The following is a 27,989-nucleotide window of genomic DNA, read 5'->3' as shown; positions in this document are numbered from 1 at the left end:
CACTGCTCAGGCATTAAAAGAAACACTGACACCACAGGACATACCACAAGACATACACTACACTAACAGACACATGCAGCATTAACAGGACTTATATACTAAATTATAACTAAAATATAAACAGTATAAAAGTAAAATATAAACAGTATAAAATTAAATGAAAATATAAACAGTATAAAGTTAAAATATAAAGAGTATAAAATAACATTAAATCCATTCAACTGCGTGCTGACCTCGCCAACTCCCACCCACTCCTCCTGAGAGTCATTGTACCTCCTGATGGCACAGGGCACGAAGGAAGACCTCAGCCTCTCTGTGGAGGTGTTGTGTGACAGCAGTCTGCCGCTGAAGGTGCTTCTCTGCTGGGAGAAGGTGGTGTGCAGGTGGTGGCTGGTGTTGTTCATGATAGCCTTAACTTTAGACATGGTCGTGCTCTCCAGAACCGTATCCACAGAGTCCAGGCTCAGCCCGATCACCGAGCCCGCTCTATGGATGAGTCTGTTAGGACGGTCCATATCTCTTTTCCTGGCCCCACCACCCCAACACACAATGGCGTATGACAGCACACTGGAGACTACAGACTGATAAAACATGAGAAGGAGCTTAGGACAGATGTTGAAGGAGGCCAACCCCCTCAGGAAGTACATCCTGCTCTGCCCCTTCTTGTACACAGTCCAAGTTGAGTGACCAGTCCAGTCTGCTGTCTAGCTGCAGTCCCAGTGCTGCTGGTCACCACAGAAGACAAACAGTCCCCCATACGGACGTACTAGGGTCTGTCCGTTAGATAGTCCGTAATCCAGCTCACGAGGTAGGGGTCTACAGCCATGGAGGTCACTTTGTCCTGCAGGAGCCGGGGACTGGATGGTGTTGAAGGTGCTCGAAAAGTCAAAGAAGAGCGCTCTTGTTTCTGTGAAACTGCAATGCATTCAGTGACTCATGGCTTCTTGAATGTCAGCATGTTCTTCCTCAGTGTCTGTACTGCTGTTCCTTATTTCTGTAAAATGTTTCACAGATCGCAAAGCGGTTTATTACTGTTTATTAATTTACTTTGAGTTACATTTAGTTACATTGTAACTCAATGTAAATTAAAACAAATGTGACTACTCCTTAATGTTAAATAACTGTGAATTTATTACTCACTCGTTACAAACATTACAGTTGGGCAGAAAAAAAAGTATTTGTTTCCAAACATACCGAATTTAGTTGAGGCTAAAGAGCTCAATTTTGGTTACAGCTGACCACAACATCCTCTTCTACTGTCTCTCAGAGTCATTAACATTTTTAGTGGTAAAATTGAGGCGGGCCTGGGTGTGAATCTACTTCAGCAGAGGGACTTTGCACATGAGGCTTCTTGAGCAGAGAGACCGTGGATATGAGCCTTCTTGAGCAGAGGGACTTTGGACATGAACCTTCTTGCACCAACAGCTGTCACCTTCTTCTTACTTACGGCTTTGGAGCCCATTCCAGACTTCTGCTGCGAAAGGTGTCTCTTGTATAGGTAAGGACTTAACTGAGATCAGGAGGATGTCAATGGTCTGTGGGAGCCAACCTTTTGTCCCCCACCAAATAAGTACAATGGTACCTCTACTTACGAAATTAATTGGTTCCGGAAGAAATTACGTAAGTAGAAAATTACGTAAGAGACGCGTTTTCCATGCAAATGCCCTAATCCGTTTCAAGCCCACAAAAATTCCGACATAAATGTTTTAAAAAGCATAAAAATGGATAAAAACATGTAACAAATACATGTTACGATTAGATTATTACACAATAAATGAGAGTTGTGCATAATGTAAAAAACAAAGAATAAAGAATAATAATGACGGTCATTTACCTTTTACAAACAAAGAGCTTTATTTGTCATTATACAGGGATGGTACAATGACATTGAAAGGCCAGATGGAAGTCAGCCTAGAGCCGCTGCACCCTGGGTGCGCCGCCACTATGGGCCAACATGAACTAATACTCCTTAGATGCATGTTTTTCCTGATAATGGGGGGAAACCAGAGAACCCAGAGAAAACCCATTCAGACACGGAGAGAACATGCAAACTCTTCACAGAAAGGCCGCGCTGGAAATGATGGGGTTTGAACCCCTGACCTTCTTGCTGTGAGGCAGCAGTGCTAACCACTATTCCACCGTGCCTCCACAGCAGTCCCATTGTTTTTTGCCCTCTTTGGTTCATGCGCTCCTATCTCACGATGCGGAACAACAGTGAATTCCAGTCCTCCTTTTGAACTTCTCCGATCACCCACGTGATGCCTTAAACTCCTTAAACTTCCTTTGGTTTTAATAACGTGTCGATTGTAGATTTTTGGCCATATTCTTTGGTGAGATCAACTAAACGCATCCCTTTCTCATGCTCTTGTATTATCTCTTGCTTTGTTTGTCTTTACTTTTCGTCTTTTCTCCATCACTTTCTTGGGGTCCATAGCGAATACATACTCAAAAAGTTATTATATTTGTGCAAAACTATCAGGTACCTCACAGGTCGAGTGCCGAATGCCGAGACACTCCATAAGCACCGTTCTAGCTCCACACAGAGGTGGAGTGGCATCCCTCTTAGCCAATGGGATGCCAGGAAGATACGTAATAGGTAATAGCCAATGGCAGAGGAGCTATGAGAATGTTGCATTCAGGAACCTGTGGGAGATTTGACTATCAGGTGGTACTGTGTTTTTATTCGAGTATCAGCCGATACTGTTTTTACATTATGTAAGTCGAAGTTTCTTTCGTAAGTAGAGGTAATATTTTCCTGCTGAGAAATTTCGTTAGTAGAAAATTTCGTAAGTAGACATTCTTAAGTAGAGGTATCACTGGTGGTGGACCAAATACTTATTTCCCCCGACCATATTTCACTTATAATAAGGCATCATACATTCCTCACAAAAGGAAATGAGATTTTCCTTCAAATATCAATGACATAGGCACAATTATTCTAACAGTAATGAGAGTGGTGTTCAAGTATGCATGTAGGTGTTACGGTTTGAACTTGAGGGCCAACTCTTCCACAGCAGCCAGGAGCTTCTCCTCCTCCTGTGGGGTGGACCTGGTGGAGGCCAGGGGCAGGTGAGTCCCGACCGCTTTGCGATCTGTGAAACATTTTACAGAAATAAGGAACAGAAGGACAGACACTGAAGAAGAACATGCTGACATTCAAAAAGCCATGAGTCACTGAATGCATTAAAGTTTCACAGAAACATGAGCCACCACCATTATTTAATCAATTACCAATTTCTTGGTTTGGTATCTTTCATAATCACTGATTTTACTTCTGAAGCTAAAAGTATAAAATCAAAAGTCAAATTAATCATAATCTTAGCTTGGGTTTCAACAGCAATTTCTTACATGTGATTACAACAAGACAAAATTAATTTGAGTGCAAACATAGCCAACATTCACATGCAACATGTTGGATGTTGGGTGCAACATGTTGAAAAGGTGCATGTTGGACTTTGGCAGGGCTGCCCTCTATCAACGGTTTTGTTCAGAATCTTTATTGACAGAATTTCTAGGTGCAGCCAGGATCCGGAGGGAGTCCAATTTGGGCATCAGAGTATTTCATCTCTGCTTTTTCCAGAGGATGTTGTCCTGTTGGCCTCATCAAACCTGGGCTGTCAGCATACACTGGGACGGTTTGCAGTGAGTGAGAGGAGGATCAGCATCTCCAAATCAGAGGCCATGGTTCTCAACCAGAAAAGTGTGGTCTGACCTCTTCGGGTCGGTGGGGAGTCTTTGCCCCAAGAGGAGGAGTTTAAGTATCTTGGGATATTGTTCACGAGTGAGGGAAGAAGGAATATGAGATTGACAGAAAGATCAGTATAGCTTCTGCAGAGATGAAGTTGTTTAGGTCTGTCGTGGTGAAGAAACAGCTGAGTCGTGGTCATGAGCTTTGGGTCAAGATCTGGATACAAGTGGCTCAAACGAGTTTCCTCTGTAGAGTGGCTGGGTGCACCCTTAGAGATAGGGCAAGGAGCTCAGTCACCAAGGAAGAGCTCAGTGTGCAGCTGCTGCTCCTCCATATCAAACGGAGCCAGCTGAGGCAGTTCTGGCATCTGTTCCAGATACCCTCCTGGACGCCTCCCTGCAGAGGTGCTTAAGGCATGTCCTACCGGAACGAGACCTCAGGGAAGACCTAGGATGCGCTGGAGGGACAATGTCTCTCGGTTGGCCTGGGAATGCCTCGGGATCCCTCTGGAAGAGCTGGAAGAAGTGTATGGCTTCCCTGTTAAGAATGTTGACCCCTTGACCTGGCCATGGATAAGTGGTTGTAAAGAGATGGAGGATGGATGAATGTAGTAGCGAAATGATGCTTTTGGTCTCTTGGGGATCATTGGTCACCAGTTATAAGTAGGTAACAATTGTCAGCTGAGTTGGGATTTTCCCCCGGAAGTATCGATAGTTTTTTGACCGTTGATAGTGTAACACTGAACGTTGAATGCTGTGATGTCCGATGTTAACCATTGGACAAGTTAAATGGTAAATGAAAGTAAAATTCAAGCAAAAGGTTGGCGTGTCGGATTTTAATTAACCCTTGGATGAACAAAGTACCAATACATCCACTCTTCCCCAGGGATTGTTTTTTAGCAATGGCTTCAAAATGAAAGTCGTAATATATTCATATTCCAGGTATTTCTTATAAAACATGTTTGTGACATTTGCATTTTTATTTATTTTTTTCATTAATTTTAAGAATTTGCTGTCTTTGTACATGCACATGTACACACACATGCACTGTAAACATCAAATCTCTCACTTTGTGCGTCTGTCACAAATTACTTATTTCTGGATGTGCTGATTCTACACATGGGTACTTCTTCAAAAACACTTCAGAAATGAGTTTAAGATCTCCACTGCATATACAAAGTCTGAGGATGTCAAGGTTTTACAATCTTATGCTGTATTCTTGCGTGAATGTTGCAATGTGATGAAAGCTTTGTTACATGCGGGAACTGGACATACCAGGCAATATGAGAATAGTAATTTCAAAGCTGCCTTATAAACTAAGAACAAAATGGCGAAATAAGCCTCATGACATTATGGAAAGACCTAACAGTAGGACTCATTTCAGGGAGATCTGGAGCTGAATATCTGGAGAAGCATGTAAGAATTCTGTAAGATCCAATCTTTGGAGAAATTCAGGATACACCACAAAGAACAGCTGGTTCAAATCCCACCCACAAGATTAAGATACAGGCAAACAACAGCAGATGGAAGTAGTCTTGCCATCGCTGCAACACCAATGTTTCACTGTGAGGAGAAAATGAGGACAAGAGTTGAAAAACAGTAAAGATTGTGCTGTCAGTGCTGTTCACAAGCTCATCATTTAGAGAAGTGTCATCAATTTAACAGCAAGAAGCAATGACAAGATTCAGCTTCTGAAAGAAAATGGATTTGTTTTGGATTTTTATGCACTGGACACATAAGCTGGGAATACAATAAATGTGTGATTTGTGAGGTTTGTGATCAACAACATCCCATTGTGCTCCAAAGACGTTTGAATCAATCCCCTGGACTTCAAGAAGTTTCTTGAAGATGCTTCGCCACTCATCCAAGAGGCTTCTTCAGGGGTCCTGGAACACAGGGCCCTGACCTCATTCAACGGAGCAACACCAAGCCACTGGTTCTGGTACATGGATGACACGTGGGTCAATATCAAAATCCACAAGGCGCAATCTTTCACTGAACACATCAACTCGGTAGACAGCAACATCAAGTTCACTGAGAGGATGTAAAGGGCGACAGTTTGCCCATTTTGGATTGTGAGATCTGCATAAAAGATGACATAAGTCTGAGAGTTGGGTTATACAGGAAACCAACACACACTGACCAGTGTCTGCTTTTTGACTCTCACCATCCACTGGAGCACAAGCTTGGAGTGATCAGGGCCCTGCAAAACAGGGCTGAAGAGTTACCAACCAGTACCCAGGACCAGGCAAAAGACCATCAACACCTGAAAGGGGCACTGAAAACTTGTGCATATCCTGACTGGACCTTTGTGAAGGCTCACACAAGATCCAGAAAGGAGAAGAACCTGGTAAGGTCGGAAGAGAAGGAGAGCAGGCATAGTCACAGTAACATATATGGTGTCTGGAGTGTCTGAAAAACTGAGGAGGATTTTTAACAAACACCAGATTCCAGTATATTTTAAGCTGAGCAACACCCTTAGACAAAGACCGTTCCACCCAAAAGACACCACACCACACAGTCAGGAGCGCAACCTGGTATATGCAGTTAAATGCAGTGAGGAACGCTCAGATATCTACATAGGGGAAAACAATCAACCACTCCACAAGCGCATGGCTTAACACAGAAGAGCCATCTCATCAGGACAGGATTTAATTGAATTGAATTTACTTTAGTAATCCCCGAAAGGAAATTAAGAGCACACTCAAATCACATACATATTGTATGTTAGTGTGTACAGGCCCTGAACAATCAAACACACAAAGGGGGCCTGTACGCATGCAGAGCAGGTTGAGTGGCAGGCAGCTCCTTTGTGGTGCGGCCCAAATGGGCAACTCGTAAGGGGGACGGCGCCTTGCTCAAGGGCACCTCGGCAGTGCTCCGGAGGTGAGCTGACACCTCCCACTGTCAGTTCACCTCCGGGTGGTTTTTGGGGCGGGAGCGGGAATTGAACCGCTGATCTCTGAACATTGGACGACCCACTCTACCGCGCGCTCTACCACTGAGCCACTGCTGCCCCCGATTCAGCAATCTTCCTTCACCTCAACAAAGAGGGACACTCACTTCCAAGATACCAATGTTCAGATCTTGGACAGGGAAGTCAGACGGTTTGAGAGAGGAGTGAGAGAAGCCAAAGTGGAAACATGTCAAAGTGGAGAATTTATAATCAGGTCCTTTGGAAACTCCCAAAACAGGGGTGTGAAAGTCAAATACATGGAGGGACAAAAAAACAAATTTGCTACAAGCCGAGGGGCGGACTGGTTCAATGTTTATGAAAACATGAAACGAGCAGGAACCCGTGGAACTTCCATGATAAAACAATAATATCAGACTTTGTTTTCTTTTTTTTCTTCACTGTGACAAGATAACAAACCGCTGTGTCCGACGAAGCTGCAACGGCTGTGTGTGTGTGGGATGGACAAACGCAAAGACTAAGGCTGTCTCGGCGTTACAGTCCGGCCATCAGGGTAGACGTCGGCTATGTGAGTTCGGTCCTGGTGAATAAAGCATTGGGGTTCCACATACGACATCTTGAGTTTCATCACAATGAAAATATAAACCGCTATGTTTGACGAAGCCAAAACGGCTCTGTAAGTGAGAGACATGAACAAATTCGAAGACCGGAGCTAATTTGGCTAGCGGCCCAAACTTGCATTATATGTCATTGGACATTAACAGAATAGAGTATTTTTTGTGGTTCTTCTTCTCGAGTCACTACGTATCATGAAATGATTCCAGTCCATTGTTGGATGCATTGTCTGGCACTCGGGGTTAGATCAGCTAGGTCCTTTTGGGTGCAAGAAGTCGGAAGGAGTGGGCAGACAATTTAATTCCACGAGGCTCTCAGGAGCTCTCGTTCACGTGATCCCTTTTGGCAGTTGCGCTGTGATTGGTTGGGCTCTTGACTCTTGGTGGAGTTAAAAAGCATGACAACATGAGGTTTTCAAGTGAGCTTATTCATATACTGTAGGTGGGGAGATGAACATAGCCTATTGAAGCAAGAACTAACGTGGTGTATATTATTAAATAATAAAAATACAAAATATATATAAATAAAGCAATATTTTTCATGGGTCTGTCAGTAACTTCAAGGGGAAACCTTTACAACAGGCAAACAGCAAAAAAAATAAATGTCCTTCATAAACAAAATATGTTCCTAAATATCAAGATAAATGCATAAATGAAATTGCATGCATTATAAACTGAAAATACATTATTGCGCATGCATTACTGCATGAACAATATTGCGAATGCACAATAATAATGCATTATTGTGCAAAAAAATTAAAAAATGTAAAAAAAAATATTGTGCTGCTCTATCTTACCAAACACTGCTTTCAAATAGTAAAATTTAAAAAAAATCAAATCACTTGTATCCTTTCTCAAGGCTCTTATCTGCAATTTTCCCTGAGTCCATTTTACTGAAATAAATATAAATAAATTAAGTAAAATACAATAATCTATGGCAAACAGACAAAACAATACTATCACATCTCTATCATATCATATCAATACCATATCTCTTTTCCTGGCCCCACCACCCCAACACACAATGGCGTATTACAGCACACTGGAGACTACGGACTGATAGAACATGAGAAGGAGCTTAGGACAGATGTTGAAGGAGGCCAGCCCCCTCAGGAAGTACATCCTGCTCTGCCCCTTCTTGTACACACAGTTGAGTGACCAGTCCAGTCTGCTGTCTAGCTGCAGTCCCAGGTACTTATAGTGTCCTACCGCCTCCACCTCACTACCCTCGATGATCACTGGTTGTGGAGAGGGAGGTGCCTGCTGGAAATCCAGCACCATCTACTTCGTCTTGGAGACGTTGAGATGGAGCTGGTTCTGTTGGCACCACTCCACGAAGTCAGCCACCAATGCCCTGTACTACTCCTCATCACCCTCCCGGATACATGCCACAATCGCAGTGTCATCGGAGTACTTCTGTGTGTGGCATGTATCCAAGTTGTGCTTGAAGTCCGATGTGTAGAGGGTCAAGAGAAATCATCATTTGTTTGTATGGACAAAAAACTCTTTTCTTCGTCTTTTCTTTTCGTCTTTTCTCCGTCACTTTCTTGGGGTCCATAGCAAATACATACTCAAAAAGTTATTATATTTGCACAAAACTATCAGACTACCTCACTGGCGAGTGCCGAATGCCGAGACACTCCATAAGCACCGTTCTAGCTCCACACAGAGGTGGGGTGGCATCCCTCTTAGCCAATGGGATGCCAGGAAGATACGTAATAGGTAATAGCCAAGGACAGTGGAGCTATGGGAATGTTGCGTTCAGGAACCTGTGGGAGATTTAACTATCAGCCGATACTGTGTTTTTATTCGAGTATCAGCCGATACTGTGTTTTTACATTACGTAAGTCGAAGTTTCTTTCCTAAGTAGAGGTAATATTTTCCTGCTGAGAAATTTCGTGAGTAGAAAATTTCGTAAGTAGAGACATTCGTAAGTAGAGGTATCACTGTATAGTGATGGCCAGCTGTTCTGTGAGCCCTTCACCACCCCCTGGCTCTTCTGATGACTCAGATAAGTACTCGAGAACGGCTCTTCCTTCTTTTCCTTTCAGCTTCCCTTCAGGGGTCACCATAGCGGATCAATTGCCTCCTTCTTACCCTGTCTTCATATTCTTCTCTCACACCAACTACCTTCATGTCCTCTTTCACTACATCCATACTGTATATCCTCTTTGGTCTTCCTATAGGCCTCCTGCCTGGGAGGAATAATAAACTTAATAATTAATAACTTAATAATTAAAAATGTTGTACTTACCCAAACTTCACTCACAACGAGGTACCCCTTCCCTCTATTTATTTTGCCTGTCTATATGTATCTCCATCCTTCCCTCCTCCGAAACACTCACCCCTCTTACTCCCACTCTTTATTCCTCTTTTAATTGTTGATATTCTTTATAATGTATTGACTTTTAGTTTTTTAGTCAGTGTTGTGCTTTGTTTCAATGTATATATACATTTGCTGTATATGTCTCTCTTCAACATCCACATATCTTTGATTCAACACCTGACACCTCACCATCCTGATGTCCACAGCTCAGACAGCTCACACAGACACACACTGAAATTATGTTACACCATTGTTTATACAATGACAGATTATCTTTTCTTATTTCTACATTAAATTTAGTATTCTGGAATGTACACGACATACGCTCACAGACAAAAAGGATAAAAAACCTGGACTATATCTCCTCACCAAAAGCAGATATTTTCCTCCAGCGGGAAACACATTTACTGCAATCAGAAGAAAATGTATAATCAATCCAAATTCTAATCATCTTCTCATCCTGTTATAACAACAGACAAAGAGGAGTCTCCATTCTAATCCATAACAGAGTTCCTTTTACATTAAAAAGCACAGTTACAGACCCTGAGTGCAGATACATTACTATTCACGCAATTATTTTTGATAAAGTGTACGCAATTGGTAATCTATATGCACCCAATAATGATGATCCAGCCTTTTTTCATGCAGTCTTCTTTCGTTTAGCTGACTTGTCAGCTAACTCAACAACAATTATTGGAGGGGACTTCAACATGGTTCTGAATCCCATTGGATCGATCTACAATTTCAATAGTAAATGCTAAACAACTATAATGACTCAAAGTTCTGCAGGGTTATATGAAAGATTTTGGATTAGATGACATTTGGGGACTTAAAATCCCAATTAAACAGGAATACACTTTCTTCTCTGTAGTGCATCAATCATTGCATCAATCAACTTTTTCCTCACAAATAATTCTATTGCACATAAAAGTTCCATTAGAATTCATCCAACTATTATTAGTGACCATGCACCGATATTCTTCAGCCTACAAAGTTAATTAGCATAAACTTCCACAGACTTGGCGCTTCAGTATTTCTCTGCTTAAAGATCCAAAATTTGATAAAATAATAAGGCAAGATTGGGCAGAATTTTAAAAATATACCAGTAATACATTTCCTGATTCCTCTCCTTTCTTACTTTGGGGAACTGGGAAGGCTATATACAGAGGTAAAATAATATCATACTCCTCATACAAAAAAAACAAGAACAACAAATGCAGACAGAAACTGAAGGAAAACTCAAACATCTTACCAAGGATGATACGATTAATCCAAATGAAAAGGTATAGTCAGAACTACAAAATGCAAAGCTAAATCTTGACAATATGCTGTCAAAGAAAATAGAATTCTTAGAAGTAGTAGTAGTACACTTTAATGATCCCCATAGGGAAATTATTATGTTTTCACTTGTGGTTAGTAATCATGCATATATTTGTACAGGCCCCTGAAACAACCATGAACACACAAGGCAAAACCTGTAGGCATGCAGTAAATACAGGGAGACCGAGTGATGGGCAGCCCCATCTTTGGAGCAGTTTGTGGAGGGGACGGTGCCTTGCTCAAGGGCACCTTGGCACCTTCCCTGCTGAATTCCTCAAACATTTCTGGTCAGTGTTAGCGCATCTTTTCTTCAGAGTAATAATAGAAATTAAAAGTTATGGTCATTCGTATAAGCGGTCACATGAATACAGCCGCAATAAAGTTGTTATTAAAACCAGATAAAGATCCCACACATCCTTCTAGCGATCATCCTCTTTCACTAATCAACACTGACATTAAAATAATATCTAAAGTATTTGCCTCCAGATTGGAGAAAATTACTCCATCAATAGTTCACAATAATCAAACAGGATTTATTAAGGATCAACACTACCAACAATGTCAGGAGACTATTAAATGATTAGTTTGATGCATCTTTTCTTCAGAGTAATAATAGAAATTAAAAGTAATGGCAATTGTTATTTCACTTGACGCTGAAAAAGCCTTCGACAAAGTTAATTTGGACTTTTATTTTCTTACTACTTCATAAATTTGGCTTTGGTGAGTTGTTTATCCAATGCTAGCCTGCTAGCCTGGCCCTGTTGGGTTCTGGCAGCCTCTCTGGGCATTGGTTTTCATTACACATGCATGTTGGTTCAGGGCTTACCAGCTTCTGTCGAGTCTGATTGTTGAGAACATAACGAGTCTCTCTTCAGACATCACAATTTCATACCCCCTATCTTCTTTCTGCACTGTTTGCACTGTTTTCCCCTGTCAGGACCTCCACTAATCTGGTGTTTGATAACATTGGTATTAAGGCGTAAGTTGTTAACATTAATGAAACAGCTCCAGTCTCCTCCACTCTAACAGCACTGCCTGTCTATCCACTACCCTGTTTGTGTTTTCTCTCACTGTCTCCTTCTGGCTTCCCCATTAACACACAAAGGTGCAGCACTTTCCTCTCTGGCTCACAATAGGAAATTCTAATAAAGATTAACAACTTATTTCCCAGAGAGGGCAGATGGTCATGTGCACACAATAAAATATATTTAAAAAATTTTTGCTGCAAGACTAAAACGAGCAATGATCTCATAAACACTTGACCCTCTTTTATAGTGTTTAACTATGAGAATACTTGCAGACAAAAAAAAAGGTATATTCGGCTGAATAACAGTAAAAACACTGTTCACATTGCTCTCATGTTAGGAAAGGCCAGAATTAAACTCCTAAAATCTGTAAATGTTCCACGTCTTGAGCTAACGGCTGATGTTCTGGCTGTCAGGGTGGATGCAATGTTGAAAGCAAAGCTACAACTTCAGCTTGAAGAATCTGTGTTTTGGGCAGACAGTACTGCAGTTCTAAAGTACACTTTCACACATTTGTTGCCAACAGGATCTCTGCTATTAGAGAAGTTTCAGACCCTGCCCAATGGAGGCACGCTGGTCCAGAGGACAACCCAGCTGATGCTGCATCTAGAGGAATGAAGATGCCTGACTTTCTTCAGTATGCCAGAGGGTTTGAAGATCCCCGTCTTCTGTGGAGGTTTGACAAAGAATGGCCAGACAATTACATTGACGCCACAGAAGACTGATAATCCAGAGGTCAGAAAAGTCACCTCTGTGAACGGTGTGGCTAGCAACTCAATCAGTGTCACTGACTACTTACTACTTACTTTTCAGACTAGAAAAAACTGAAGGTGTCAGTGGCCTGGTTTTTCGAGTTGAAGGGAGTGTTGTTGGACCTCTGGTCAGAGAGAAGGGTTGAAGGCCCTGACAATGTGCAAGCTGGTGAAATGGAAAACCTTAAGCCTACAATAACCCAAATAAATAATATCTTGACAGCAAAGGAGGTGTTGGAAGTAGAGCTGTCTGTCATTCACTATTGTCAGCAGCAACGATTTTAGGATGAAATTTCCTCTTTATCTGAGACGGGAACAGTGAACAAGCAAAGTTCCATTTACAAGCTGAATTCAATGGAGGATGGACTCCTAAGAGTTGGAGGGAGATTATGCACAGGAGCAATACCTTTGGAAGTCTAGCAGCCTCTCATACTGCCCAAGGATAAGCACATTTGGGGAGGCAGTAGCCCAGTCGGTAGAATGGGTTGTCCAATGAGCCAAGACTGGTGATTCGATTCCCGCACCTGAGCACCCATCTTCAGAGTGTGAGCTGACAGTGGGAGGTGTCAAGTCACCTCCAGAGCACTGACGAGGCACCCTTGATTAAGGCGCCGTCCCCCCTACAAGCTGCAAATTTTGGGGTGCACCCAGAAGTCGCTGCCCATCACCCTGCCTCCCACTGTGTGTTAATTGCATGCTTACAGGCCCCTGGTGTTTGTGTGTGTGTGCTTCAGAGTAGAGTAGCGAGAGAGAACTTTACTGATCCCTTAACTCACAGAGTGCCAAAGACGTCATATTTCGTCTTATAGAATCCAAACGTTGAGTGCCAAAGACGTCATATTTCGTCTTAGGCGTTTTTTATAGGGAACGTTAGATCAAAGCGTTTCGCACATTCTGTGTGATTTTCAGCCTTGTATTCCATTTATTCCGGTCGGGGGCAGTGTTTGACACCCCAGATCACCAGATAAAACGACGAAGAAGCGTCGGTGTTGGGGCAGTAGAGGAGAGCAAAATGGCGAAGCGCAAGGCGAAAGCATGTGGAGGAGGCAGGTTCAAGCAGCTCACACTGGCACAGAGCTTGTCTGGCAGTGTAGCTGCTGTGGAAATGAGCGACAGCGGTAAGGATCGGGGTGCAGGAGATGCACCCAAGGAGGTTGAAGACCGGATCGGAGGCGAGGAAAGCGTGGCGGGTTGTAGCGGGGCCCCCCCGCAGTTCGGCGGCGTCCCACGTGGGAGCGCCGCTGCGGAGAGTTCTCCGCTGCGTCTGTCCGGTGACGGTTCTGACTCTGAACCGGACCCGGACTCGTCATCCGACTGGATTCCGTCAGAAAGCAGCAGGGAGTCCTCCCCAGACCTGGGGGAGCCCACGGAGGATCTGAGGAGCAAAGGTAACTATTTTGCTACTTTGTTGCATGATGTAAAAAACACGCGTCGGCCCTCCGTCTCCCATAAGTTGTTCCCCATCCATGAATGTATTACTCTTTTGTGTAAAATGGTACTTATTTCAGGCATGTGTGTGTATATATGTATAATATGTGTGTGTGTGTGTGTGTGTGTGTGTGTGTGTGTGTATGTTTTGTAGAATGGTACATATTTCAGGCATGTGTGTATATAATATATATATATATATATGTTGTGTAAAATGATATCCTACTTATTTCAAGCATGCATATATATATATAGTGTAAAATTGTATATTTCTATATTTTACAGTCCCTAACACGAGTAGAGGACGTGCACCTGCTAGAGGGAGAGGTGCGAGGAGACGCCAATCACTGGAGGTGGATGCAGGTGTTTGGAGTCATGATGGCTGGAAACCCACTAAGTTCCCATTCGTGGCAACCCCTGGTCCCCAGAATGCGGCTGCAGACCTGGATTCAGACCAGCCGGTTGACTTCATGCAGCTGTTTCTTACTGACGAGCTGCTGGGTCACATTGTGTCTCAGACCAACCTGTATGCACAGCAGTTTATACAGGCACATCCTGAAGCTCTGCCACACTCCAGAGAGAGGGTGTGGAAACCGGTGAACGTTCCAGAGCTCAAAAAGTACTTGGGTCTTACGTTCCTCACCGGCTACATAAAGAAGCCCAGCGTCAGCATGTACTGGAGTGAGGATCCAATGGAAGCCATTCCGTACTTCAACAACACCATGCCACGCAACAGGTTCCAGCTAATTGGGAAGTTTCTCCACTTCAATGACAATGCCTCACAGGATGCTGGAGATAAACTTTATAAAGTGCGTCCTGTCCTTGATTCAATTATTTCCAAATTCAAAGAGCTGTATCAGCCTCATGAAAACATTTGCATTGATGAGGGGATGTTGCAGTGGCGTGGACGCCTGAACTTCAGGGTTTACAACCCTCAGAAGCCAGTCAAATATGGCATAAAATCTTATATTTTGTGTGACTCGCGGACTGGCTATTGTTACAATATGTTGCCTTATGTTGGCCAGTCGAGCACACTCCCAGACATTGTGTTCTCCCTCCTTGACCGCCTGACCGAGCAGGGGTACACAATATTCATGGACAATTTTTATAATTCCGTAAAACTGTGTGAGCAGTTGTGTAAAAAAAAGACTAATGTTTGTGGAACCCTCAGGAAAAACCGTGGCGAACCACAGATCATCAGGGAGCCGTCAAAGACAGACTTGGGTGAGGAGGGGAAGGTGGTGCGACACAACGGCCGGGTACTGGTCTTGGCCTGGCAGGACAAGCGCCTGGTGCGGATGATTACAACCTGCCACAACGACAGGATGCAGAGGGTGGAGGTGTGGCAGAAGGGTCAGCGGGGAAAAGTGGCACAGCTCAAACCGGAGTGTGTGGTACAGTACAATTCCTGCATGAATGGGGTGGACAAACTAGACCAGAACATTGCATACTACCCCTTCATCAGGAAAACTCAAAACTGGACAAAAAAGTTTGTCGCCTATTTGTTCCAGATTTGTGTGTACAATGCCTATGTGTTGTTCAGGTCCAGGAACCCAGGGATCAAGAAATCGCACCTTGATTTCATGAAGGATATTGCAAGGTCCTGGACTGAAAAGGGGTACGTGTCACATGAGGGGGGCGAGGAGATGGAGGTCGAAGACGTGCTGCAAACCAGGTCACTCAGAAACCGAGACCCAGAAGGCAGACTCGATGGCCTGATGTCCAGGCACAAGCTGGAACGTTTGAGGGCCACCACAAAGAAGGCACATCCCTCAAGGAAATGTCGGGTGTGTGTTAGAAGGGGTGGGAGGAGTGAGACCAGGATGTGGTGCAAGGCCTGTCGTATTCCCCTGCATGCAGGAGAATGCTTCACTGTTTATCACACTCAAAAGAAATATGATTGATTACACCCACACATACTCACCTGTAAATGGTTCTGACAGTTGAGAGTGAAATGAATGTACTTTGTTATGTTTTGTCTAATTTTCAAAATTGTTATAAAATCATTTGTTCATCAAAAATGTTTTTTCTAATGTTGTTTGCATTGTTTCAATAAGTAAAAGTATTTTCAGAAGTTTGATGTTGGAGTTTTGCTTGAATTTGCTTCTCTGCAGTAAAACGTCATTATCTCCGTTTTCTGGTCAAAATCAGCTGTTTTTGCTGAAACCACCCTGTGTTCTACGGGCAATAACTAAACACACATAGATGCTAGAAACAAAATTTTTTTTTCTGATGAAAGAAGACAGTCTAAAGTTTCGGGTGATATGTGGAATGTTTATGTAGCCTAAAAAATGAATATTTGGTGGGCATTCAAAATTCAGTGAAAATGCTCAAAATCTCTGGCACTGGGTAGCTGTCCGCGCTGAAAGTGTCTGGCAGTCAATGAGTTAAGTAGGTTCCGTCAGGGAAATTAATTTTCAGGGGCCTGTACAAAACATATATACTGTAAATACATGTTCAATCAATAAGAATGAGAAGATAATTTCCCCAAGAGGGATAATAAAGTGTGTTTCTTTCCTTTCTTTCATTGGTATACGTCTTGTTAAGTAAACACACCAACTACTGGGTCATAATGCACACCACCTTCTCCCAGCAGAGGAGCACCTTCAGCGACAGACTGCTGTCACACAGCGCATCCACAGAGAGGCTGAGGTCCTCCTTCGTGCTCCGTGCCATCAGGGGGTACAATGACTCTCTCAGGAGTAGCGGGGGGAGGTGGCGAGATCAGCACGTGATTAAAGGGATTTAATTAAATTTTATACTGTTTATATTTTAATTTTATGTTTATATTTTAATTTTTTTAGTATATGTACTGTTAATGCTACATGTGTCTGTTAGTGTAGTGTATGTCTTGTGGTATGTCCTGTTTTGTTTTTGTTTTTTCCTGGTGATTGGCTGAGCAGTGGATATGTGCAATTTCCTCTGGGATTACTAAAGTATCTGTCTATCTATCTATATATCTAGTGGTCGAAACCATACTGTCTTCACTACGGAGGAAGCACTGGATCACTAATGAAAACCCAGCTGTGAGAAAAATCATATCACACTGCAGTTTTTGCAGACAATATAATGGAAGAGCAGTGGAGCAGAAGCTGGCAAAATTTCCAAAGGAGAGAATAATGCCTGATTTACCTCCACTTACCAATGTTGGAGTAGATTACTTTGGACCTGTGGAAATCAGGAGAGGCCGAACAACATACAAAAGGTATGGTGTTATACTTGCCTGCTTAACAAGTAGAGCAGTTCATTTGGACATGACAAGCTCACTGAAGACTGATACGTGGATAAACGCATTATTTCAGTTCATTAGTAGAAGAGGGCAGGTTGTTTATGCCAAGTCAGACTATGGAACCAACTTTGTCAGAGCAAACAGAGCACTGAAAGAGGCTGTTGCTGCGTTGAACCATGAAAAATTTCAAAGAGAACTTTGGCTGGAGTTGAATAGTTTAAAATGACCAGCGGGATCCCATCCTAGTCATGTTTGGGAGTGTTTGGTACGCAAAGTAAATTCTGTTCAATTCAATTTAATCTTGCATTAGCAACTCTTGGACGATAATGGATTCCACACATTTTTGTGTGAAATAGACGCAATTTCTCAGCAATAGTCTAATTATGAAGCTGTCTGATGTTCCAACAGATTTAGAAATTCTCATGCCAAACCACCTTCTTCTCTTGTAGGGCAAGCTGACATTGTCACCTGGAGTGTTCAGTACATTGCAGATCTAGTGTGAAGGATCATAGGATCGGAACTGCGAGCGACCATGGTGTTGCTCTGAGTGGAGCGTCATGAGATTGGACCCGCGAGCGAACACTCAGACCGACTGAGTGAAGCATCATGAGTTCGGTCCAGAACAGAAAGAAAACACCGATGAACGTCTAGAGTGTATGAGGAAGTCCACCGAAGGAGATCAGTTGGAACAAAGAGCTGAGAGCCAAAGAGTTGAATGTTCTATACAACATCCAGTGTTCTCGTTTGCGTGTGTCCTTGCATCATCTTTATTTCCAAAACTGTTTTTTCTTTAAATGATTACCAGGCTTTAACATTTTGATAAAACTAATATATAGTTTTACTGAAACAGTTATGTTATACAGTAAATAAAAACATTAAAATTAACAGTTTGTTTCATTTTTATATTGTACTATTGGCAAAACTCAATCCTTGTGTACGGCTTCTACCGTATATTCTGCATTTGGGATGCACAAAGTTTTCTCGAAACGCATCCCAGAGATTCACTACTTACTTGAGGTAAAATGAACTCTGAACATCTATACTGTTGCGCTACACTCCTGTCACAGCGCTTGTGTGTGTGTGTGTGTGTGTGTGTGTGTGTGTGTGTGTGTGTGTGTGTGTGTGTGTGTGTGTGTGTGTGTGTGTGTGTGTGTGTGTGTGTGTGTGTGTGTGTGTGTGTGTGTGTGTGTGGTGGGGGGCTGTCATAATGAGTTGCCTTTTGAGGGTAATTCTCTGTGGATTTACTCTATCACATAATGCATATTGACATATTTTATCAAGATGACACATTTGTTGAGATGCACTAAATAAAAGCTTTTCAGAGACTGACAGTGAAGTTTCTGACCCTGGAAGAAAAGTCCACTTGGCTGCTTTGCGGCGGCTGCAGACACTGCGAGCCACACCACTGTGTCGGCCCCCATGGCCGCTGTTCTCATATTGGACAGCATCTTAGCATGGAATGAAGGAACTGATGTCCGGGAACCTAACAACAAAAAGCATCTTTATCTTCAAATACCACCAAAAAAGACATAATTCACATAGTTCCATCTGACAGTAGTGACTGAACTACAGCTACAATTTGATTGAATACTTGTCACACGATAAACTGAAGGGTGATAAATTTAATTTATGACGTGTAGCTTTGACAGATATCCCTGTATGTATCTTACCTGGTGTGTCAACCCAGCCTGGGTGCATAGAAGAGAAGTGGATCTTTTTGTACTGAGCGGCCCATCTCTCTGACAGAATCACTTGCTGTCGCTGTCAGAAAGGACACAAAAAGCTTTTGAATAAAAGAGTGATGCAGATCCCAATCAATCTGTTCAGCTGTCTGCTGGAAGAAGATTCCATACTTTGTTCTGTGAATAGGCCATGAGGCTATCAAATGTCCCCTTCTCAAACTGGATGTCCTCAGCATTCAGCTTCTGTGTCAACATGCCACCCGATGACACCGTTACCTGGGAAGCAAACATGTTATCTTCACCTTTAATCAATGGTCACATTTAATTCCACAATGGACTTTAACAATATTTATTTTTAACTTTTAAACACATTTCTCGGGTTGAAATTCAACCCACCACTCTTGGGCTTTCCACCTGCTCCAGTGCAGGTATCAATGCTGTGGTTAGGATGTATGTACCTGAAAATAAAGTGGAGTACAGTTCAGAGTTTAGCAAGATTTAAAACACATCTGCTGTAATGGCCCCTGATCTAAGACCAGGCTCCCCACTTGGAATGGAACAACACACATAGCTCATAATTCAATAGGATTTCCACTGCTGGTTTAAGATTACAATTTTATCACTTTTTGATGTGAGCTGAAGGAAAAAGATTACTTTCAAAATTTCTCAGACAAAAAAAGCATGCACATGGCAAACTATGCAATTAATCTATATTTCCAAAAAAACAAAACGTATACTTAAAAATATGAATTCTACAATATAGATTTACTTTTAAACTGCAAACATGCATTCTCGTCTAAAACATGCAATAGAAATTATATATGATCTTAAATAAGAAAAAAAAATTAAAAATTGGATTGGAAAAACCAGTTCCTACATTAAAAATTATGAACAACTGTACTGTCTCACTGAACACCAACTGATAACAGACGTGATGAATGACGCCAGAGACCTGAAGTTAGTTGCGCCCTCTGCTGTTCAAAGTGCACTGTGACACATCACGAGGTGTTGTTCCTTCCTCATAGACCACACACATTGATTTTGTCAGATTTTCAAGCTCTCTTAAGGTCCACTGGTTGTGCTTGATGCTGAACTGAAGACCAAGGCTTACAGACAATCCAAACAAAATCATTTCTGATAATTGTTAGAAAAATCAAATTTGTGAATTTCCCCAGGTTGGGACTAACAAAAGACTACAGTATCTTATCTTGATATTGTTTATTTTTCCCCCTTTGCTAAATCTTGTCAGCATGATTAGGACAAACATATAATCAATACATTATGAATTGAATGATTCTGATTTAACCTTTTCTACCAGATTGATTGTGTGACACTGAATGTCTATGAAGTGCTGCCTTATATGGTGAAATGTCCTGTTCCTATAAATATACAGCTCAATATGGTTTGGGCCCCCTTCTCAACCTGAGTCCGCACTTGGTCCTGACTGTACGTGCAATTCTTGTTCAGTAAATGTTTGACTCTGAGACTAATTTAAGTTTCCTGGTAATTCTCTCGCACATGTCAAGAAGCAAACCGAAGGGGGCAAAGAGAGAAATATGCTGTCCTTTAACACAACTAAATATTAAAAGCTGTGATACGAAAAATGTAATATCAAAGTCTTGATCTGAATTACTCATGATACAACCTCACAACACAAATTCTAGCCATTATTTTTGTAAGTATTTTACTGTAGTCCTTTATTAAGGGCTTGTACACTTGTACACAAAAAAGTGTACAAGTGTACAAGCTGATGTTAATCTTAATTTGTTGAAAAAGAAAAAAAAAATCTTTTTGCGGCCAGAAGTTAGTAGGTTAACACTCTGGCTGAGAGATGCCAAGTTAATATTGTATGTCTGTAGTTTGGATAACTGACCCACTGTAGACAGGTTTCAAAAAATATTGAAAAGTTTGCCTTTCTACTAAGGGCAAAAAATGGCATGGCTGAAGATGGTATAAAACATGTTTGGAATTGGTAACCTCTCGCGTTGTATTCGAATTGGTATTGCAGATAATCTCAACTCCTCGTACCGAGTACATTTGTGGCGAAGTTCTTCTCCAGACCCTCCTCTGTTAACTCTCTCGGGCTCGTCATAATACATGCATTGTTAATCTGGTGAACAGACAAATGTCGATTAAATAAATATATAAACCTGTGAGTATTACAAATGAACCCACACATACTTAGAGCACCTACCAGCACATGTAGGGTGTTGTGTTTTGAGAAGTTCTGGGCAAACTCCCATACTTGTCTTGCACTAGACAGGTCAACAATGTGGATATGAACATTCTGGGAATAATCAGGAAGAAAATGCCATCAAATATTTGGAATACACACAGACATTTTACTTTTCATTGTCAACTAAGGAACAAAGCTCCAAAAATGCCATCAGTTTGATTTTCTCAGGGCCACAGCAGAATGCCATTATATAACCCTAATCACATTACTTTGTCAAGAGAACCTATTTACTTTGTAAGTAAACCTTCAAGGATTATTTACACACAAATATGGATTAAACAACTGAAACTAGAGTATTAGCTAACAAGTGGCACAATCATATGATCCTTCTTACAGAGAAGAAACAGGGTTCTCCTAAGGTTCCAACAACATGATAAGAGATGGGGATTTCACGTGTGGAACACACAAAGACACATGTTACTAATTGCTTACGTCATTTTTAGTCTGTTCCACAATTTCACCTTTGGCTGCTTCTGCTCGATCCTTGTTACGACAGATCATATGAACAGTTCCTCCTGCATACTCAGAAATGAAAGATATCAGTGGACAAACCAGCAGTAACTTGTGTCAGCTTAAAGGTCCTTTTGGTGACTTTCCAGCCACCCTTGGTTTATTAACCAAGGGTGGCTGGAAAGTCACCATTGACTTGCCAGCCGAAGAGGGCTAAGAACCTTCTTGGTGTAGGTACTCATTCATCAGGTCATGGGGACCTGGTGAATGAGTACCTACACCAATAAGGTTCAGTGAACAAGACTGGAAACAGAGGGTCTATGGCCCCACCTCTGAGCCACATGCAATAGAGTCATAGCATTACACCTTGACTTGATGTCCCATGGAACAAGCATAATAACACCCATAATACATTTGAATTAACTCTTAATCGATGACCTTAATGAACGTCAGTGTGTTAGCAACCCCAGTAGAGCCCAATAATTTGGACTCTCCACCAGTCAGAACTAAAGAAGTGACTTGGATGAAAAGTGAAAGGTCTTCAGGCCCTAAACAGATGACCCGTTGCTTCAATTCAACCTTCAATGACTATGTAGCCCGCAGAAAGATGGATTACACAACTGAAACTATAATATGAACTAATTATACTAATATTAAGAATCGGAAGATGAATGAATGAATTCCAAACGTTTGAGGTGGACAAGAGGTGACGTGACCTTCGTTAATTGTTGACTTCAAACACTCACCTCTCTGAGCTATTTCTTTTGCTGTGGATTTTCCTATCCCACTGTTGGCACCAGTTATCATGTAGGACCTTCCACTAAGGTCAACCTCCAGGTCTGCTTGAGCAAAATGTTTCGCTGCTGCTTCATAGCCATTCCTGTTATCATCAAAGGCAAGACAGTGTTAGTAAAATAACTCAGTGGGACTTAGACTAAAGAAATTAAGCAACATCTTTGAGCTTTGTCAGAATCTGTCATGTCTATTTTTAGTGCTGTCAGGCAATTAAAAAAATTAATCTAATTACATGACTTGTAATTAATTAATCTAATTAATCACATTTTAATCTCATACCTACTAAAGGCCCCCAAATAAAGAATTTGAATTCTAGGACATTACAAAATTGTAGTGCATGACTAGTCAATAGAATACACCAAGAAGAGAAGATTTGAAATACACATTTTTATTAAGTGTGCTTTATAAATGAAATTCGAAAGAAAAAAGGCCAAGCACATCAGCAAACCAATTAGGCCAGGTGCATTTCTCAAAAATGCAATACAAATAACAGTTAAATAAAAAAAATAAAATTTAGAAATAAAATAAGACTGAGTCTCAAATAGGCACATAAGCAGACTCTCAATCAAAATGAATACTAAAGCTGACTCAATTCAGCAATTCAAAATGAACAGTATAACATGCCTCTAAATGAGGCAACTAAATAGCAAGACACCAACAGGCTTTTCCTTTAAAATGGTAAGCCAACGTTCAACTCTGTGTCCTTGACATGTTTTGCATTTAAATAATACGTCAGGCTGCAGCTGCTTTGGTGATATGAAAATTCTCTTTTACAAAAGGTACAAATAACAACAACAACAATAATAATAATAATTATTATTATTATTATAATTATAATAACAATAATAATAATAATGGATTAGATTTATATAGCGCTTTTCTGGATACTCAAAGACGTTTTCCATCGGATTCATTATTCATTCACTGCTCATTCACACTTGGTGATGGTAAGCTACGTGTGTAGCCACAGCTGCCCTGGGGCAGACTGACGAAGGCGTCTACAGCGCATATTGGCAGCGCAGAATCACTGCGTTTTTGTTGATAGTCCCGTCTTTGTTCTTTTTATAAATAAACTTTCAGCCCAAAGGTCCGAGTGGGCTTGCCTCGCTCTCCTGTGTCGCGTCCATCTCTGTGGTCAGTCACTCTGCTCTTGACTAGTGGCGCATGTAGGAAGTGACGTGCCGCTGCAGCCTACGGGTCACTCAATGGGCCAAATTTAAAATGCTTGGGTATTGACTTGCCACTCACGATTAATTGCGTTAATTTTTATAGACCGTTAATTTGCAGCGTAATGAAGCGAACTCATACCTACTAGCTCCGCAGCGCGTTCGTTAAGATGATCAGCAAAACTAAGGGTAAGAAGATGACCAAAGGATTTAAATGCTTTTCCCATGTAAAGACCTGAACAATAAAATTAAAATTTCCTTCAGTAATTAATCTAATTAACGCGTTAAAGTGATAGCCCTACTATTTTTCTTTTTGGACATTTTTTAAATTAGCTGCAGACAGAGGTAAAAGGAAAACATCACGTATAAATTTCAAAAAATCTCATTTTGGCAGTAGGTTAAATTAGATAAACAGGTGAAGGAGACGGCGCGCACAGCTCCAAAACTTGTATAGTGTAATGGGTGCGCAGTAGGGGCAAAGATCAAAAAATCAGTTAACCGGCACTCACAGATAAATACTTAAATTTATTATGGGCAAATCACGGACGCGTTTCAGCAAACAGCCTTCATCAGCGTGAACAAGAGCAATAGAATTGACATCCATCATAACCAGGTGAGGTCAGAATCAAGTACCAATCAGCACAGAGAACACATGATTAACTAACAGAATTAATCTGTGAAAAAACCACCCTGATACAGCCTCTTCGAATGAGGAGGCACGTCAGAACAAAACAATCAAATCTTACAAGGCAAGATACAGTATGTACAAGAGAAAATGAATACATAAAAAATTACTATCCATTCATGTTCTGCGCAGATTGGACCATCAAGAATAACAGCAAAAAAATCATAGCACCAAATTCTATTGAGGGACATAGCATATACAGGGTAAATAACCGCACAGTCAGAATGAGAATCACTGCTGTAGTGGGGTCCTCAAAGAACCATAAAAAACAACCCAACAGCAGTTCTTCGTTCAACCCCTTTGGATTCTCTGTTTGTAATGTATGAATCCAATAGGCTTCCCTCTGTAACAGAAATCTGTCTCCATCACCGCCCCTTTTAAAGGGCTGTATCATTTCTATGCCCTGAAATATAAGGGAACAGACATCATGGCCAGAAGTGCCTGGCCACTGGGGATCTTTCATCTTTATTCCTTATGCTGCTTTTATGTTCAGAAATCTTCGTTTTTAATACCCGTTTTGTTTTCCCGATATATTCTAAGCCACAAGGGCATTTCAAGAGGTAGACGGCATACTTGATTCTGACCTCACCTGGTTACGATGGATGTCAGTTCTATTGTTCTTGTTCACCCTGATGAAGGCTGTTTGCTGAAATGCGTCCGTGATTTGCCCATAATAAATTTAAGTATTTATCTGTGAGTGCCGGTTAACTGTTTTTTTAAATTAGATAAACAAAAATCCTTAGATTCAGAGTCGAAGTTTAACCAGACTAAGAGGGACTGTGATGTCAGACCAGAAAATCTGTTCTCTTCTTCTTTTCCTTTCAGCTTTTCCCTTCAGGGGAAAAGCTGAAAGGAAAAGCAAATCAGTTGCCACAGCAAATCAGTTGCTTCCATCTAACCCTGTCTTCTGCATCCTCTTCTCTCACACCAACTACCTTCATGTCCTCTTTCACTACATCCTCTTTGGTCTTCCTCTAGACCTCCTGCCTAGTAGTTCAAAACTCAGCATCATTCTAACAATATATTCACTATCTCTCCTCTGGACATGTCCAAACCATCTCAGTCTGGCCTCTCTGACTTTATCTACAAAATATCTAACATGTGCTGTCCCTCTGATGTACTCATTCCTGATCCTATCATCCCTGGTCACTCCCAGAGAGAACCTCAGCATCTTCATCTCTGCTACCTCCAGCTCTGTTTCCTGTCTTTTCCTCAGTGACACTGTCTCTAGACCAAACAACATCGCTGGTCTCACCACAGTTTTGTACACCTTTCCTTTCATTTTAGCTGAAACGCTTCTATCACACATCACACCTGACACTTTTCTCCACCCGTTCCACCCTGCCTGCACACGCTTCTTCACCGCTTTTCCGCACTCTCAATTGCTCTGGACTATTGACCCTAAGTACTTAAAATCCTCCACCTTCTTGATCTCTTCTCCCTGTAACCTCACTCTTCCACTTGGGTCCTTCTCACTCAAACACATGTACTCTGTCTTACTGCGGACAAACCCCCACCTCTCTAGCTTCTCCTCCACCTGTTCCCTGATCTCACTGCAGATCACAATGTCATCTGCAAACATCATAGTCCATGGGGATTCCTGTCTAACCTCGTCTGTCAGCCTGTCCATCACCATAGCAAAAAAGAAGGGGCTCAGAGCTGATCCCTGATGCAGTCCCACCTCCACCTTGAACTCCTCTGTCACACCTACAGCACACCTCACCACTGTCTTACAGTCCTCATACATGTCCTGCACCGCTCTAACTACTCTTTCCCATAACTTCACCGTATGGCTTATCAGCTTTATTCCTCTGTAGTTGCCACAACTCTGCACATCTCCCTTGTTCTTAAAAATGGGCACCAGCACACTTCTCCTCCATTCCTCAGGCATCTTCTCGCTATATAAGATCCTGTTGAACAACCCAGTCAGAAACTCTACTGCCACCTCTCCGAGACACTTCCAAACCTCTACAGGTACATCATCAGGACCGACTGCCTTTCCACTTCATCCTGACTAATCTTTGCTACTTCCTGGTCCAGTCACCTCTTCTAGTCTTTTTTCTCTCTCATTTTCCTTGTTCATCAACTCTTCAAAGTACTCTTCCATCTTCCCATCACATTACTGGCACCTGTCAATAGACTTCCATCCCTATCCTTATCACCCTAACCTGCTGCACATCCTTCCCATCTCTGTCTCTCTGTCTTCCCAACCTGTATAGATCAGTCTCTCCCTTACTGTCCAACCTATCATACAAGTCATCATAAACCCCTTGTTTGGCCTTTGCCGCTGCATCTCCCTGTACTCCTGTCTACTCTCCTCAGTCCTATCAGTGTCCCACTTCTTCTTAGCTAACCTCTTTCTTTGTATACACTCGTGTACCTCCTCATTCCACCACCAAGTCTCCTTATCTACTTTCCTTCTAGACGATACACCAAGTACTCTCCTACCTGTGTCCCTGATCACATTAGCTGTAGTTGTCCAGTCATCTGGAAGCACCTCTTGGCCACCCAGAGCCTGTCTTAACTCCTTCCTAAAAGTCATGCAACACTCTTCCTTTTTTAGCTTCTACCATTTCGTCCTCTGCTCTGTCTTTGTCCTCTTCATCTTCCTCACCTCCAGAGTCATCCTACACACCACCATCCTATGCTGTTTGGCTACACACTTAAAATACCACCACTTTACAGTCACTTATCTCCTTCAGATTACACCGTCTACACAAGATGTAGTTTACCTGTGTGCTCCTACATCCACTTGTATAGGTCACCTTATGTTCCTGCCTCTTCTGGAACAAAATATTCACTATGGCCATTTCCATCTTTTTTGCAAAGTAAACCACGATCTGTACTTCTGCGTTCCTCTCCTGGATACCAAACCTGGTTTGATTAGCATGTTTGATTTGGCAAAAGTTTTACGCTGGATGCACTTTCTGATGCAACCCTCTGTATTTATCCGGGTTTGGGACCGGCACAATAAGACACTGGCTTGTGTCCTCTTGCGGCTACATTACACCAGAAAATCTGTTTACCCTGTCCTAATTTCCATGACGGTAGCTGCTTAGACTTATTAGGTATCATGATAAAAGCATTACAATACGTAAATACAAAAATATGAAATACAAAATAACAGTTTAATAAAACCAGATTTACGGTATGAATTCCATGTGCTATTGTTGTTACCATGGTTGTCGCTGTTACTGTTTCTGTTGTTCTGTGTCTGTCAGTTGCTTTGCAAATATTGTTTATTAAACCAAATAAGGCGAGCAGAAAACATTTCATGCATAAATAGTAGTCAACTATTTTCCCAAAATGTCTCAATTTTAAAACCGATTAATTTGATCAGCAACATTGCATTGGGGTTAGACTGAGCGACATATTTACACCCAAAAAACAAAAAATTAGCAAAATGTACATGTTTTGGCCATAAAGTCCTGGTCCTGGTTAACCTTTCTCGCAGGTTAACCAGCAGCGGTTTTCGAGGTTAATAAATAAAGGTGATCAGGTAAAATGTCTTTCATTCGCAGCAGAAATGCTTCAACTTACTTTGTATATTCTTGACGGCCTTTCAAAAACCAAACGGCGTTTCTGTAAATCGACATAGCGAACAGAAGTATGTCCTTTTAATGAAATAGCTCGGACTGAAAAGGAGAACTCCTTCTCGATTAACGTGTAGTAACGTCTGA

At 41.8% G+C, this 27,989-nt stretch overlaps 2 protein-coding genes across 3 annotated transcripts; one reads left to right on the top strand and one right to left on the bottom strand.

Moving 5' to 3' along the window:
* Nucleotides 1-9: 9 nt before the first annotated feature.
* dhrs12 (dehydrogenase/reductase (SDR family) member 12) lies at nt 10-27,989 on the bottom strand. Its single transcript, XM_068329208.1, has 11 exons — nt 27,850-27,989; nt 22,410-22,543; nt 21,646-21,728; nt 21,172-21,264; nt 21,006-21,087; nt 19,374-19,435; nt 19,149-19,253; nt 18,966-19,056; nt 18,641-18,778; nt 2,984-3,092; nt 10-994 (listed from the first exon to the last, which is right to left on the bottom strand). The coding sequence occupies exons 1-11, from the start codon at nt 27,903-27,905 to the stop codon at nt 967-969; spliced, it is 981 nt and encodes a 326-aa protein (XP_068185309.1). The 5' UTR covers nt 27,906-27,989; the 3' UTR covers nt 10-966.
* LOC137604942 (piggyBac transposable element-derived protein 4-like) lies at nt 10,865-16,143 on the top strand. 2 transcript variants are annotated; one of them, XM_068329207.1, is made up of 3 exons: nt 10,865-14,026; nt 14,352-14,875; nt 15,238-15,441. In XM_068329207.1, the coding sequence occupies exons 1-3, from the start codon at nt 13,651-13,653 to the stop codon at nt 15,292-15,294; spliced, it is 957 nt and encodes a 318-aa protein (XP_068185308.1). In that variant the 5' UTR covers nt 10,865-13,650; the 3' UTR covers nt 15,295-15,441. The 2 variants fall into 2 exon arrangements, with proteins under 2 accessions (XP_068185308.1, XP_068185307.1); XM_068329206.1 differs by having other exon boundaries at nt 10,885-14,026; nt 14,352-16,143.

This window comes from Antennarius striatus, chromosome 12 (genome assembly GCF_040054535.1).
Source record: "Antennarius striatus isolate MH-2024 chromosome 12, ASM4005453v1, whole genome shotgun sequence".
Lineage (NCBI taxonomy): Eukaryota > Metazoa > Chordata > Actinopteri > Lophiiformes > Antennariidae > Antennarius > Antennarius striatus.
Note: the sequence above shows the minus strand (reverse complement) of the source record. Positions and strands in the feature narration are given on the sequence as shown.